The sequence below is a fragment of the Girardinichthys multiradiatus genome, chromosome 22, assembly GCF_021462225.1.
Source record: "Girardinichthys multiradiatus isolate DD_20200921_A chromosome 22, DD_fGirMul_XY1, whole genome shotgun sequence".
Taxonomy (NCBI): Eukaryota; Metazoa; Chordata; class Actinopteri; order Cyprinodontiformes; family Goodeidae; genus Girardinichthys; species Girardinichthys multiradiatus.
In genome coordinates, this window is record NC_061814.1 from 38,805,961 (window position 1) to 38,822,264 (window position 16,304).

At 41.0% G+C, this 16,304-nt stretch overlaps 1 protein-coding gene across 2 annotated transcripts in view; it reads left to right on the forward strand.

Annotated features, from left to right (window-relative positions):
* The window catches only part of LOC124858855 (inositol polyphosphate-5-phosphatase A-like), a 188,744-nt gene that overhangs the window by 60,456 nt on the left and 111,984 nt on the right, over positions 1-16,304 (forward strand). For both annotated transcript variants that reach the window (XM_047351131.1, XM_047351130.1), the window contains exons 3-4: positions 8,004-8,104; positions 8,347-8,434. In XM_047351131.1, the coding sequence (XP_047207087.1) occupies positions 8,004-8,104; positions 8,347-8,434 (189 nt within the window). The remainder of the gene's footprint in view (positions 1-8,003; positions 8,105-8,346; positions 8,435-16,304) is intronic.

Sequence of the window (16,304 nt, forward strand, 5' to 3'; positions counted from 1 at the left end):
GCGCTGGCTGCATGTTTAGGATTGCAACAGGTTTTCTTTATCAACTCTGTCCAACTTCTGTGTGCCACAGCATGATGCTGCCATCGCCGTGTCTATTAAGTTAGCGTGTCCAGGGTAATATGCAGTTATTAACAGGAGCTCCTGCAACTTTCTTCTTGCCTCTCTTCCATGAAAGCCAGATTTGGGAGGTGCATGACTGACGGTCGCCGTGTCAACAGATTCTCCCACCTGAGCTGTGGATCTCTGTAGCTCCTCTACAGTAACCATATGCATTTTGCCTGCTGCTTTAATCAATGACTTCTATAGGTACTGAACTTGATATTATGGGGTATCAGAGTAAAAGGAGCTGAATACATAAACATGGCACACCTTTTAGATCTGTATAAAACAGCGTGTTGTTTTCCTATTTTCACCGGTACTCCAAATTTTGGAGGTAACTGCATTTTGTTTGCATGCACAATTCCTCTTTTTTATGTGTTTGTATTTTGCCTTCCTTTGTTTCCTCACTGGGAGACCTAAACACTGAATTTTTAACGGGTTACCTGACTCCTGGTTTTAATTTATTTATGTTTTTTAGTTTCACCATTTTTTTATTCTTTTAAACCTAATTGAAATCTGGTAAAAAAAATTAAAAAAACACCTTTACAAATGCAACCCCACCCCCCTATTACAGACTATTTCATTAGTTGTAGAGTTTGAAAAATTCTGATAAATCGTCAGCCTCGCTGCCTCTGGATATCTCCCAGTCTGTTTTAGCACTGCTTTCCACCTCCGTGTAATTATTACTGTCACCAGCATGCCCAAGCATGTTGTTTGCTCTGGGATTTTGTTGCTTGTGTTTGTTTTACACTCGGGATATTGGATACATCATGTTTGTGTGTGTGTGGGAATAATGCATGTCCTGGTTGCGGCTGTTGAGGAATTCTGTTTGCATTGGGTTGCAGGCTTGTATGTTTTGAGGGAAGGTGTCACGGTGTTTGTGTGTGTGTGTGTGTGTGTGTGTGTCCGTGCAGTAAAAAGAGAGCAGGAGAAGCATGCGGTGTGAGAGGTGTGAGAGGTGTGCCCCTGAGTGAACCAGGCAGGCTTGTAGCCTCATGCCAGCTCCGTGTTGCTGCTGCTGACGTCATGGAAAGAAGCATCCGACGCTGAACTCTGCTCTGCTGGGAACAACCAGCAGGGACGACTGAAGTTAGCTACCATCGGCCAGGTTGCTAGTCTACTCTGGCTGTAAACTCACCGATGCCTCTGTTAGCCTGACATGTGATCATGACTCCTCAAAGTTACAATCTGTTCCTTGAAACACCTCAGTTGATGTAATAAAATAGGGAACTTGAAGTTGGTCTTGGCAGGAATCCAAAGGAATGTGTCCCATTCCTTAAACGGAGTCAGCTCTGTCGTTTCTTCCAGACAGGACAATCATGTTGTTGAACAAATCTGAAATTAGTGTTAAAATTGAACATGTTTACATAGACCTAAACGGGACATTAAATCTGGTGGTGTTCGGAGTTTTTTATTATAAATTGTAATAATTTATTCTATGACACACCTTGGCAGGAGTTCACGGTTTCACAGAAACAGCCTTCCAGCGGTAATTGTTCTATTGTTTCAAAGAGCTTGGGAAGGTTTTCTTCAGTAAGAAAGAAGTAAGTACATCCTGTTTCAGTTCTAGACGTCTACCTGTCAGGACAGGGCAAAAATTAACTGATCTTATCCAGGTTCTAAACTGTTTTATACCCAAGTGTACAGAAGCATCAGATTCCAGACCTATGTTTTGTCCAGCTCGTCCGGTGAACGTTGCTTCAGTTCGGTCAAGTTTGCAGAGATTCCTTTCTGACATCTTTCTAAAGGTCCCGCCTCAGCATTTCAATCAATCTAAGGTCTGGACTTTGACTGGGCCATTGCAACACCTTGATTCTTTTCTTTTCCAGCAATTCTGTTTCGGATTTTCAGCTGCGTTTTGGGATCGTTGTCCTTTTTAAAGATCCAGTTTGGACCGAGCTTTAACTGGCGGACAGATGGGCTCAAAGTTGACCTGATTCTGGTAAACAGAGGAGCTCATGGTCCACTCAGTGACTGCAAGTTGCCCTGGCTCTGTGGCTTCAAAACAAACACAAATCGTTACCCCTCCACCATTGTGCTTGACGCTTGGTGTGAGATGATTGGGTTTCTCCAAATATGGCACCATGCATTATGTCCAAACATCTCAACTCTGGTCTCATCTGTCCAAAGAACATTGTTTCCTTGTGTTGTGGTTCATTGAAATGAGAACCTAATGCATGCTGCCATATTCTGTTTAGTGAGAAAGGGCGTTCTTCTTGAAGCCTTCCAAGTAGCCATACTTTTTCTAACTCTCCTCCTGTCATGAACTTTAACATTTAATACATTTACTCAGGCCTGTAGAGTCAGACACGAAGCTGTTGGGTTTGTTTCGCTGTATGGTCTGAAGTTTAGGAGAATTTATCGTGAAGATTGATAGCTGTCTTAAATCGTTCTCTTTGATGGACTTCAGGTTGGCCTTGTAACCCAGTCCAGATTGACTGGGGTCAGTAATTGCTTCTCTAAGGCTATTGCTGATGTTAACTGATTCTTAAGTCCTATAAAGACAGCAAAGGTTTACTTACTTTTACAGTTTCCATTGTGGTTTTATCTTTGTTTAATAAATAACAGCAACATGCAATCTGTTTGATTTTGTACGCTTTAGGGCAGATTTAAATCATTTTGCAGCCTGGTATAGACCAGGTTTTCGAAAAAAATTACTTTGTGTTTCCAGGGTTTCTGAGGATCCCTAGAAATGAAAATAAATTAAGTTAAAGAGACTAGATACATGAAAAAATTGTTATTTTTTTATCTGCCCATTAACATAACTTGGTTGATGAGGATGATTGAGATCCATACAAAGCCTGTGTGAGCTCTTTGAACCTGGATAAATTAGATTTGTCTCCTTTATTGGATCATATAAGTGAGGCAAAGGAAATAAAACTGCTCCTATCTTCTGTTGCCAGTGAATCCAATCAGTTCTTACATCAAAGCTCTGCTCCGCTCTCACGATTTTGCAATTTAAAAGCTCACATACACATAAGCAAAGCAGGGTCATTTGCCTGCCCCACTTGTGTACGATAGACTGGGCTGAATGGGATTCCACCACTACTGCCGCAGCAGCTTAGACAGCACTTTGCATTGAGCCACACTGAAATCGATGGCCGCTTGGCTGATTTGCATTGGAAGCTTCCCTGGACGGAGATGATCCAGTGACTGTGTCACATCCAGTCTTCTGATCAGACACACATTATATTATCTGGAATCAATTGCAGTTTGTAGGAACTACAAGTAAACAGTGAAATATCAATAAAATATGAAACATTTATAGGCAGTGGTCCTAGCTGCTGTCACTTTGTGAGAATATAGTGCAGGATTACTGGTTGTTTTTTAAATTGATTTAGACTTTTTTAACTTAATAGCTTGTTTGACACATAAATCAATCAACATTCATTTCTGTGACATATGACTGTTTTCTCTTTATGTGGCAGGTTTTCTGGCTGAAAGTGGGAAGGTTTGTCTTGTGTTTTGTCTCATAACAGACTGGTTCCTTATGTAGTTTTTGGGGATTTTATGTGATAAAATAGAACATAGTTGTGAAGTGGAAGAAAAAGGATACATACATTATTTATTCATTGTTTTTTACTGATGACTCTAAAACAATGGAGCGCAACCAGTTGCCTTCAGAAGTCCGCAACTAGTAAACAGAGTCCACCTGTGTGTCATTTCATCTCTCTATAAATCCCCAGAGGTTTGTTAGACATTATTATGGCACAACCACAAACCTACCAAGACATGGCCATCCACCTTAACTGACACGCGAGCATCAATCAGGACAGCACCCAAGAGACCCCTGGTAACTCTAGAGGAGCTGCAGAGATCCACAGAGCTCAGGTGGGAGGATATGTTGGCAACGAATATTTTTTCACCATCTGATCTTTATGGAAGAGTGGCAAGAAGAAAGCAATTGTTGACTGCCAAAGGAAGTCATTTACAGTTTTCACACGCCATGTAGGGGACATAGCGGTGGAAGAAGGAAACTAGTAAGGGCACTGAATCTTTCTGGAGAGGGAAGGGAAGATGGATGGAGTTAGCTGATGTTATTTCTATTCTATTACATAAAACTAGAAATACAATTGTAGGGTAAGTGTAATATCTTTGTCTTTTTTCAAAGGATTGTTCAGTTTCTGTGGCTCCAGATAATTTTTAATTAGCAGGACTAAAGGCAGAAAAGGGTTTTTAGGTTGCAAAGGTCTATCAAATAAAAACCCAATAAAACACCCTGAAGTTTGTGGTTGTAATGTGACGCAATGTGAAAACGTTTATAGTGTCTAAATAATTTTACAAGTCGTTGGGTCCAGATAGAGGTCAAATTTTGGGTGTATTTAGGAGCCCCTTCCCAGTAGATTTGAATGTGTAAGGTCAGATAAAAGGCAGGATCCGCTGCTGAATGTCTGACAGATGAGTTATTTACACAAACGGAGCCTCCTTGGAATTCATATGTTGCCAAGAGTCAAGTCACTGTCAAGGAAGAGGAAGGACGACAGGACACGCCTACACATCAAACACACCAGTGTGTGACATCCTCGTAAGGCTGAGAATCGGTCCCATATGGCAGGTCTCTGTTAGCCACGACAGCGGGTCAGGACGGGCTTCTCTCAGCACTCACACAGAGCAGCTGTCACCGTCTGAGGGCTGATTTTAGAGGCCTCACGCTGTTACGGATCAGTAGCTGCAGAATGCAGAGTCAATATGGCAATCAAACATCAACGCGGTTTTGTGTAAACTATGTGTAATTGGATGCCAGTAAAAGGCTTGCTGTTTGCAGAAGAAAAATAAGGCTGTCTTGTAATCGGTCTGGTTTAAAGCTGGTGGTTCTTATAATGAAGTTACCTACTGGTTCCTGCTTGTTTGCCAGCTTGGATCTCCATTTAAATTAGGCGCTTCATTGGTTTATTTCCTTTTTGTATAATTATTTTATTACTTTTATACCAGTTTACTGAACCCACTGTTATCCCCATTATTCTGGTTACTCTTTTTGGTATTGCTCTTATTATTACTACATTAGTCTTTCTTATCCTATTGCCAAGGAAACGTGACCTAACACTTAAGTCAGTGGATGCATTTAGTCTAACACCCTTAAGCCTTAGATGGTGGGTATCTTATTAGTCTTCAGAAAGTTAGTGAATATGCCAGAAAAGTTCCTAAACAGGCAAGATAAACAAAAATACACACACAAATATTGAATCCAATCATTTTAGTAACTTCATTTATGCGTAACTCTAACATTTACCCAAACTCTAACCTAAACTTAAGCCACACCATACATTTAACCCTGGGCCTTATAAGTGGGGGTCCTCCCCATTAGGCCCACCTGTCTCCAGGAGATGAATAAATATACCAGAAAAGGTCATTAATAAGTAACATAAACAACTGCACACTCACATACATCCTTCTTATCACATTAGTTGTGAGCTCCTTGAAACTGACCTTCCCTGCCGTTAGTTAGATAGGAGCTCAAATGGCTTCAACTTAGACCTGCTTGAGGTCTGTGCTTGTGGGTCATCCAGCTAAGTGACAAGCCATAGGTTGATGGAAAATCCATAGCAGCACAGTCATACATTACCTTTATATGACCGGGCCTGTGGAAGGAGGGATCCTCCATCTGCAGGGGTTCTGCTGGTGAAGGAGCTGCATGGCAGCATTCGGGTCTGGGAAGCATTTGTAGGCCGCGACCTTCTGTGACGTTGATGCACGTTCTCTGCCCACCGTCCACAGGCCAGACTCCTGTGAGTGCCTGCGAAGGCTGTAAATCTCTCCCTGCTATCAATTTTCCATTAGAAGTCAGCCGCTCGGAGCACCTCTGACACGGTGCTCACAAACAGCTCACTGAGTGGAAGAGGGAACGCTGCAGGGGGGTAGCATGAGGTCATGTGACTCTGGGGGCTCGCTGAAGGGAAAATGGGTCACGGCTTTCAAGATGATCATGAATCTGTGATCTGTTCTTGTTCCATAGCAGAAAGGTTTACAACAAACAGCAAAACATTTACCATGAGCGCCCTTTTTCCTAGAAATCAGCACCATTATTCTCTTTCCTTTTGGTTCCTTATTTTTATGTTTATGATTATTACATTTTTTGGGTATTATTTATTTTTAACCATTTTTTCTAGCTTTGGTTCAGTATGATGGTATGTGTTTAATGGTGAGTTTATCAATCGGTGGAGGCTTGTTTTTCAGTGAGCCCGTTCAGAGACTCCACCTCAGCACAGTTGACCCTGACGAAGCCCGGTCAACACTTTGCTCAGTCAGTTTTCATTTTATTTTGAATTGTCATGTCCAGTAAATCAATTGAAGATTTTTTCACTCGTTCCTTTGGTAGTTTTTATGGCCACTTTACGGAAAGCAAGAAGCCTGGTAGATGACCCAGAAAAAGCCTGGAGACCCGAAGCATCAGAAGAGCAAAGCAACGCTTCCATATTTCTCCTCTTTAGGCTTCTGGCAGGTTTCTGGTTGGGTATTTGACCAATAATCTGGGCAACTATGGTAGAGTTGAATTCAGCTGGTAGGTTTCCTGCAGAGCCACTCTATGCGTTGAACCACAGTCGTCATCAAAATTTAGAGCGTGCTATTTCACAAGGACCACTGCAAACATTAATATATTTGGTGTGCTGCATGGACTTTAAGTCTACCAAATACTCCTTATGTATATAGCGGCTGAAATTGGGGTTGCTTATAAGGGTAAAGAGAGAAAAGTGTCAAGAAAATGGCATGGACCCAGATTTAAGCCTAGGCCACCAAATCTTTAACAGGGTTGAGAGTCGATTTTCCAGGAGCGTAACGTTTCCTGCTTTATCAGTTTCAAATCAATGTTAGTCCTGTAAGAACACCCAAGTTTTAACAATCTGATTCAAGCTGTTTCCCCTCAGCTAAGTGGAAGTTGGTTAGGATCACCACCAAAACTTAAACCCGCCCTGACCTGGATGACCCAAATATGTTTTGGCCAAACGTTTTATGGAGACAAAGGCAGAGCTGTTTTACAATAGAAGCATGTTTGGATGAGTCAGGTGAGGCTAACAAAGCCAGGAGAACGTTGCTAAGTGTCCAGCCAGATAGTGGTAACATCATGTCTGATGCTCTGAACTAAGTGGATGGAAAGATGATGAAGAAAGACTAACTCCTGATTCTTTAACTTCACCTCAAACCAACAGCTGGAAAAAACGTTGGGTGTTCCAGAAGGCCAATGATGTCAAACACATCTGAAATGCTTTAGGAATTGATAAAGCAGGCTAACAATAAGCTTCAGCAATGTTTTTCCTTATGTACAGCGCCTTGAGTGCCTTGTTGCTGAAAAACGCTTTATAAATAAACTTGACTTGACTTGACTTGAGCTACAGCGTTGACCTCAATCTAACTAAATATTTGTCATTTAAATTAGCTGTATTAGTTTTGGCAAGATGTATGTTGATGTATGTATATATTTGAGCCTGTATGTATAATTTTGACTCTAGGTAGAGCAAATCAACAACTCTCTTTTATAAAAATCTTGTATGATGTTTCCACCCTAGAAAGAAATAAATTGAGTTAAGGCCTAAAGGTCGTGGCACTCATGGGCTTGTTGATGCGTATGCAGCATTTCCACTGAAACGTCTATTAGATTTAACGTCTTCTGTTTGCTCGAGTCTTCCTGGAACCACAGTCCTGTTATCAGGTTCTTTGCGTTGTGAGACATCTGATCGTCAGTCACACCCTTCATGCATACAGACCTGCAGGAACATCCCTGATAGGAGACGAAGATGGAGCGCTGTGAGACGAGCCTTCAGCGTTTACTGAGGCACTGTTTAATTATCAGAAAACCAACTCAGCCCATTTCTGATCTTCCTCTTATGAAGAAATAAAATGATAAAAGAAAAGCGTCGATCTTTTTCTCTTTTGACTCTTTTCTCTCTTTTGTGTCTCTTTTACGGCAGACAGTACAAACACACAAGCCTCACTTCTTGGCCGTCCACTGTCAGGAGCTGGGTGGGAAGAGTTTCAACGCAACCGTGTCATATGTGAAGAGCTTTGTCAAGTAAGTATGCCACTTATTATTGAGTCTAATTGATTTTACAGTGGCAATCTGAAGCAAGGACCAACCACAGAGTTAGAAACTGAGCGCACTACTCCCCCCTCTGGTCACTTCATGTCAACTCAGGAGTCTGGTTTGCTGTGCAAAATGTGATTTAATGTCAACACTATCTCTGCTTCATACGTTTAGCAGAGTATCTAAGGGTTTGAGGAGGTTTTAGTCTGATGAATCTGTGTGTCCATCAGAGCGCTGCTGTCCAGTGATGCCCTGAAGGAGTTCAGCAGAGCCTGCATCTACCTCGATGAGAACTACGAATCCGAGGAGCTCTTCACAGTAAGTACACACCTGTGATCCCGAACAAGTTGCTCCTGAAGCACAAACCTGATCTGCTCTGATCTGTTCATCAAGGAATCATTAGAAAGATTTAAAGAAGATTGCTAGATCTAAAGCTGTTTATATGCTGAAAAACCTGTCCACACTTTACAAATGCTCTTCATTGACATGAATGTTGTCATTTGAGCAATTCAGTGATTTATTTGAACGGTTCTTTTTCCAGGATGGAATAATTATACAACAAATTATTGCAGTTTTAATTTCTCTAATCGACACATAATTAAAGCCATGCATACAGGCTCAAATATATACATACACCCTAACTTATACTTTGTTAAATGTCCCTCAGCAGGTTAAACATCAGCTATTTTTTTCTGTGGTTATCAAGCAGCTTCTGGCATAATCCAAGCTTAATGTTTGACCCATCTTCTTGTCACAATTGATGCAGTTCATTTAAATTGATTGGATTTAAGCATAACACACACATTTAAATGGGCTTTAGGAGAAACATTCCAGAACCTTTAATATTAGCTTGCTTTGTCCATTCCCAGTTTCCATTCCCAGTTTGGATCTGTTATTCATCTGGTAATATTATCCTTTTAGAACACCCAGCTGTGTCCAGGTTTCTGCCATCTATCTGTTGCTTTAAGGTAATCTCCGTTATCCCATCCAGTTTGATTAAAGCACCAGCACTGCTAGTGGCAGAACGGCCCCACAGGATGATGCTTCCACCACCATGCTGGACAGCTGGTACAGGATTCTTTGCTTTGAAAGCCTCACCGTGACTCCTCCAAACATTCTCTACTGCTGTTTTATATAGCATAATCATTCCACCCTGGAAACAAATCATTAAAAGCCCCAAATCCGCCTGAAATTCTTGCCCACGATGAGTGGTTAGAAGGTGACCTTAGAACTGTAATTTTAGTCTTTTCCTGAGGTATAATACTTGAATAATGAGCCCTATCCAGGACCAGAGGGTACACTCTGGATCTCTTTTTGATTGAATCCTCACATTACCATAGAGAATACTAAATCTCTGACAGAAACAGGTAATGTTTATTTAAAATTAGAATATAGTGGCTGAGATACCCCAGCTGAGTTCCCTATACATGTCACCAAGCTACCAGGTTACTGGAGTGTTGGGAGAAACCAAGTCTGGTTTCAGATGGTTAAATGCGTTTGACTGAAAGAGAGAGTTTCCTGCAGATAGAGGGGTCTTCAACCTGCTGGAAGACAGGTGTGAGAGCATTACAGGTCCTTCTCATAATATTAGCATATTGTGATAAAGTTCATTATTTTCCATAATGTCATGATGAAAATTTAACATTCATATATTTTAGATTCATTGCACACTAACTGAAATATTTCAGGTCTTTTATTGTCTTAATACGGAGGATTTTGGCATACAGCTCATGAAAACCCAAAATTCCTATCTCACAAAATTAGCATATCATTAAAAGGGTCTCTAAACGAGCTATGAACCTAATCATCTGAATCAACGAGTTAACTCTAAACACCTGCAAAAGATTCCTGAGGCCTTTAAAACTCCCAGCCTGGTTCATCACTCAAAACCCCAATCATGGGTAAGACTGCCGACCTGACTGCTGTCCAGAAGGCCACTATTGACACCCTCAAGCAAGAGGGTAAGACACAGAAAGAAATTTCTGAACGAATAGGCTGTTCCCAGAGTGCTGTATCAAGGCACCTCAGTGGGAAGTCTGTGGGAAGGAAAAAGTGTGGCAGAAAACGCTGCACAACGAGAAGAGGTGACCGGACCCTGAGGAAGATTGTGGAGAAGGGCCGATTCCAGACCTTGGGGGACCTGCGGAAGCAGTGGACTGAGTCTGGAGTAGAAACATCCAGAGCCACCGTGCACAGGGGTGTGCAGGAAATGGGCTACAGGTGCCGCATTCCCCAGACCTGGGCTACAGAGAAGCAGCACTGGACTGTTGCTCAGTGGTCCAAAGTACTTTTTTCGGATGAAAGCAAATTCTGCATGTTATTCAGAAATCAAGGTGCCAGAGTCTGGAGGAAGACTGGGGAGAAGGAAATGCCAAAATGCCAGAAGTCCAGTGTCAAGTACCCACAGTCAGTGATGGTCTGGGGTGCCGTGTCAGCTGCTGGTGTTGGTCCACTGTGTTTTATCAAGGGCAGGGTCAATGCAGCTAGCTATCAGGAGATTTTGGAGCACTTCATGCTTCCATCTGCTGAAAAGCTTTATGGAGATGAAGATTTAATTTTTCAGCACGACCTGGCACCTGCTCACAGTGCCAAAACCACTGGTAATGGTTTACTGACCATGGTATCACTGTGCTCAATTGGCCTGCCAACTCTCCTGACCTGAACCCCATAGAGAATCTGTGGGATATTGTGAAGAGAACGTTGAGAGACTCAAGACCCAACACTCTGGATGAGCTAAAGGCCGCTATTGAAGCATCTTGGGCCTCCATAAGACCTCAGCAGTGCCACAGGCTGATTGCCTCCATGCCACGCCGCATTGAAGCAGTCATTTCTGCAAAAGGATTCCCGACCAACTATTGAGTGCATAACTGTACATGATTATTTGAAGGTTGATGTTTTTTGTATTAAAAACACTTTTCTTTTATTGGTCGGATGAAATATGCTAATTTTGTAAGATAGTAATTTTGGGTTTTCATGAGCTGTATGCCAAAATCATCCGTATTAAGACAATAAAAGACCTGAAATATTTCAGTTAGTGTGCAATGAATCTAAAATATATGAATGTTAAATTTTCATCATGACATTATGGAAAATAATGAACTTTATCACAATATGCTAATATTTTGAGAAGGACCTGTTCAACACAAGAGCGCTTGCGCCTCTTGGGTTTATGCAGTACCAGCAGATGGCCACAAGGCGGCAGCAGATATTTAGAAATAACTGTCGGAGCTATTAGGATGAAACATTTTTGAAACAGCTGCTTACAACCAGTGTTGGGAATATGTGACTTTTATATAGAGATGTACTCAGAATTATAAAACTCTCAAATGAATGCTTTAAAAATAAACTTAGCTCTAAATAAGAAAACATAAACGGTGCCCTGCAAAAATATTCACACCTGTTGAATTGATTTCACATCACAATCCCAAACGACATGTGTTTTCTGGGCTTTTATGTGATAAACTAACACAAAATGGGTTATAATTATGTAATGGAGGAAATTGTTGATTTAATCTCATTATGAACACAGCATCTTATGTCAAGGCCTCAGAGGTTTGTTAGAGGACATTAGTGAAGAAACAGCATCATAAAGACCAAGTAGAGCATTTATTAGAGAAGTAGCCAAAAGGTCATGGTGACTGTGGAGGAGGTGCAGAGATCCATAGCTCAGGTGGGATAACCTGATGGCAGGACAGTTATTAGTTGTGTACTCCACATACCTGCCTTATGAAAAGAAGAAAGGGAGTCCCACATCATTGTTTGACAAACAATGTGGAAGAAGGTGCTCTGGTAAAATGAGACCAAAGTTGAACATTTAGGCCATCATGCAAAAAGCTATCTGTGGAGGAAAGCATAAAACTTCACATCAGCAAGAAAACACCATACCCATGGTGAAGCATGGTGGTGACGGCATCATGGTGTGGGTATGTTTTTCAGCAGTATGGACATAGAAGCTGGTCAGAGGTAAAGGGAAGATAGTTGGAGCTAAGTACAGGGAAATCGTGTATTTTAAACCTGTTAGAGGCTGCAAAAGACTGTGTGAAGGTTTACCTTCCAGCAGGAACACACTAAACATCTGGCCAGAGCTACTATGGAGTGGTTTAGATGAAAGCATATTTTTAGAATGGCCCAGTCAAAGTCAAGAACTAAATGAGAATGTGTGGCAAGATTTAAAAGCTGATGTTCACAGATGCTCTCCATCCAGTCTGACTGAACTTGAACTATTCTGCAAAGACAAAAGGTTAAAACAGTCTTTAGATGTCCAAAGCTGAGAGAGAAATACCCCAAAAGACTTGCAGCTGTAACTGCTGCAAAAGCTGCTTCTACAGAGTATTTATTCAGGCAGCCCAAATACATATGCACATTTCATAACTACTTTGTGTTCTATCACATAGAACCCCAATAAATTTCACTGAGTTGTTCTGTTGTCACAAGACAGAATGAGAAGATGTTGAAGAGGTATTAATAGTTTGCAAGGCACTGTAGAGGATTCTATAATTGTCTATAACTCATGTTGGTGCAGTATTTCTGGAGCCAAATGCTCAAACGGAGATATAATCTTTAAATTTAGGGGTAAAGGGATGTTTATTCCTTATTGTGTGGCTACAACAACATTTTGGTGGCACGTAATTATAGTAAAAAGCAAAAAATATCAAAAAACAATTGAAAAAAGCAGAAAAAAGGTTGCCTTTTGTCTTGAATCAAACGACATTTTTTTCGACATTCAGTCTGTTCAGTCATTAAAGTTATCATCTGCATGTTCCTAAGAAGGTGCTACAGAACAACACCTCCATGTGTTCTGTTTTATGGACTGCAGCCTCGGTCGGAGTCTGCTGCGCCTTCCTGCGAGCGCTCTCAGTTGCATCTCCACGCTAGGCTGCGTCTCCACAAACGCTCATTAATCAAAGCGCCCACAGAGTCACATTTGCTCTTTTCAAAAAAAACGATTCCAAACGCTGGCCTTTCGGAAACATAATTATCTGCCGTTTCATATAAGCTCTGCACCCGTCTCGTCCTCTGGAGCTGTTTGTTCAGCGCTGTTTGTCTGTAGATTAACCTTTTTAGTCCTATTTCGATTCCCATCAAATAGAGATAGCAGTTTGTGCGAATCAGTCGGTGGAAAGAGAAACATCTGATGTGCTTCCTGTGGTGTTGATATTGAAATCCCAGCAACAGTAAATATGAAGAGACTCTCCAGTCATTCTCACACTGGGCTTGCCATTTAGCTTTGATGACATCACCCGTGTTTGTTTTCCCAATCTTCGATCTTTTCTCTTCCCCTCAGCCGCGCTCCTGGGATAATTGTTTGTTGTCCGCCCCGCCTGTCAGTTTTCACATAAAATAAGCGGCAACATTTTATGTGGCGTTGTGTATTGAAAGTGCCTAAAATAAAGGTTTGGATGTCGTGAGCGTTTAATAAAAAGGCCCATCAGAGTGTTTACGTGCCTGTCCCAGTGTGAGTGTGTTTGATTGATGAGATAAATGCGTGTGTGTGACGCTTAGTAATGAGACTATTGATTTATTTTCTCCCAAATCTGAAAAACAGCTTGATAATCTGATGTTTCTGCCAACATTTCCTATGACAGAAAAAGGTTTTCACTTTGCATACACAGATTTATATTTTATTAAAATGATTTAATAATATTGTGTGGATCAAAACATTTATTGATGTGTGACAATCTACATGTGCATTTCTGTTAAAACTATTAGTGAAAAGTCGTATTTAATTCAGGAATTCAATTTAAAAAGTGACACTCACACAGAGTGATGTTACATCAGTTAGTTTCTTTTCATTTTGAAGATTCTGACTTATATCCAATAAAACCCCCAAAGTTCAGTTTCTTAGAAAATTGGAATTTAAGACTAATAAAGATATTTTTAATGTCAGGATGTGTTGTAATGGCTCAATTGTCCAGCAGACAGAGGGTTAAACACAAAAGCTCACTGCTAAAGAAGCTGGCTGTTCTCAAGAGTGCTGTATCCCAGCACATCAATGTAAAGTTGAGTGGAAGGAAAAGGTTTTGCCTTTTGCTTCTTTGCTTGTTTGGATCTGGTGTCACTCATCTTCCTGTTGACAATGCTTCATAGATTCTCTATGGGTTTTCAGCAGAGGGAACAATGAAGTGCTCTCCAGTTTTCTGGTAGACAGCTGTGTCGATTGTAATTAAAATGACTTTTATTTGAATGAGAACTGTGGACCACTGAACAACAGTTCAGTCCTTTTTCTCCTTCACCCATGTGAGAAGTGAGACGTCGCTTGTTCAGGAGTGGCTTTACACAAGGACTGCTTTAGGTGTAGAGCCCATGTTGTTGGTGGTTCCTCAGGCTAAGACTTCAGCAACAGTCGACATCTTGTGAATCTACCCCCAAAGTCTGTTTTTGTTTTTTTAAACCGTGTCCTGTCTGGCAGAGTAACACTCTCTTGTCTGAGTGCCAAGAAGAAGCCCAGCAGATTTACTTTCACAAGAGGAGCATTGCAGTTAACACCATAAAGCTCTGCTTGATATTTATAAGAAAAACTTTATTAGAAACTGCTTTGGGATTATTTCAATTGCTATGGACACGGAGACGGAAACGAAGAGGAAAAAATAAGAAGCACGAAAGAGAGAGAGGCACCCTTTTCTTCTACCTTTTTCCTTCCACTCAACTTTCCTTTATAATGTTTGGATACAGGACTGTGTGAGTAAACACCTTGTTTATTAATTACTGTTATGCAGCTAACCCTCCTTCAGACATGTCTAGGTGTTTGCTGGACAGCTGTAAAGTCACTAGTCTTCCCCATGATTGAGTAGAACGATAACAGAACATTTCTATAATAAAACCTGATTTTATTTGTTCTCATGTAATATATAATATATATAATATAATTTCCTGAGAAACAAAAAACCCGCTTTTGGAAACATTAGCTCTAAGGCGTAAACATTAAAATAAAGAGAAATAAATACTTAAATGATGTGCTCTGTGTGTAATGAATCTTTGTCATGTATGAGTTTCACCTTTTGGATTAAATTACTGAAGTCACTTAATGTTTTTCTATTAAATGTTGTCTAACAGGTGATTTCTTTTTGAATTTACATAAAGGAAGTGGTCATTTGGACCTGCTTTAGGCTTTTGCTTCTATGAAATTAGTCACATTAGGCAAAACAAAGCTTGTGTCTTCATGAGCTTGATGCCAAATGAGAAATGAGAAGTCCAGAACCTGCTGGATTTTCTCCACCCTCCCAGAGAAGCAGCTTGACTGACATGGCTGCTTCCAGGCCTGGTGTTTTACAGCTCTGTTAAGGTATACAGCAGGTAAAATGTCAATTAGGAAGGCCTGCCCTGATAACTCAACTCCCAGTCCACTTGTTCTTGGCCATTAATATTTATCGGAGCGATGTGCGCCGGCGTTACGGATTCCTGACATACAAACCCGAGCTGCGGTGTCCCTGCAGCTTAACAGAAGCGTCCGGCGCTGTCACACAGTTCCATCAGGCCACCGACACACACCGTGACACACACATGCTGCCTCCTCCACACTGAGTTGTTCCAGAGCATTTTAATAGGAAATTAAAGGCATCCCTCGTGTGTGTGTGTGTGTGTGTGGTCTTCAGGACAGGAATGAGATCAGTGACAGCGGATAAATCAGGATCTGTGCCTTGACAGGATACTGCTGTCTCCTTTTACCCCAGGGGCATACAGGCACGAGTGTAGCTGTAATGTCCTGAGACTACAGGGTGTGATGAAGGACTTTATTCTGGGCTCAAATTACTGTGAAGGAATTTCACAGAAAGGCTGCTCTTGTTTGATTTTTTCCGCTTGCAGAATCAGAGTCTTCTATCTGAGTGTATTTAAATGTTTCAGCTTTTATAATTTTGGGGAAAAAGCTGCTTTCATGTGAAGATTCAGAGTCAATTCAGTCATTTAATCGGAACTGACTCGCTTTCATTAAACTATAAATCTTTGCTTAACAAAGAAAAGTAAAATATCACTAATGTGTTTTTACAGTACAGTTCCTTGATGAGACGTGCAAACTGAAGCACTGAGGAACCAACTTTACTGACAGACCAGCACGTTCATCAGGGGCCTGACAAAACATCAAATACTTTGTAATTTAAAAAACAAAGGTCTATTACACAAAAAATCAAATCAACCAACCACACACTCACAACAATGTTCAGGCTAACCAGTCAGCTTTAAATGGGGTGGT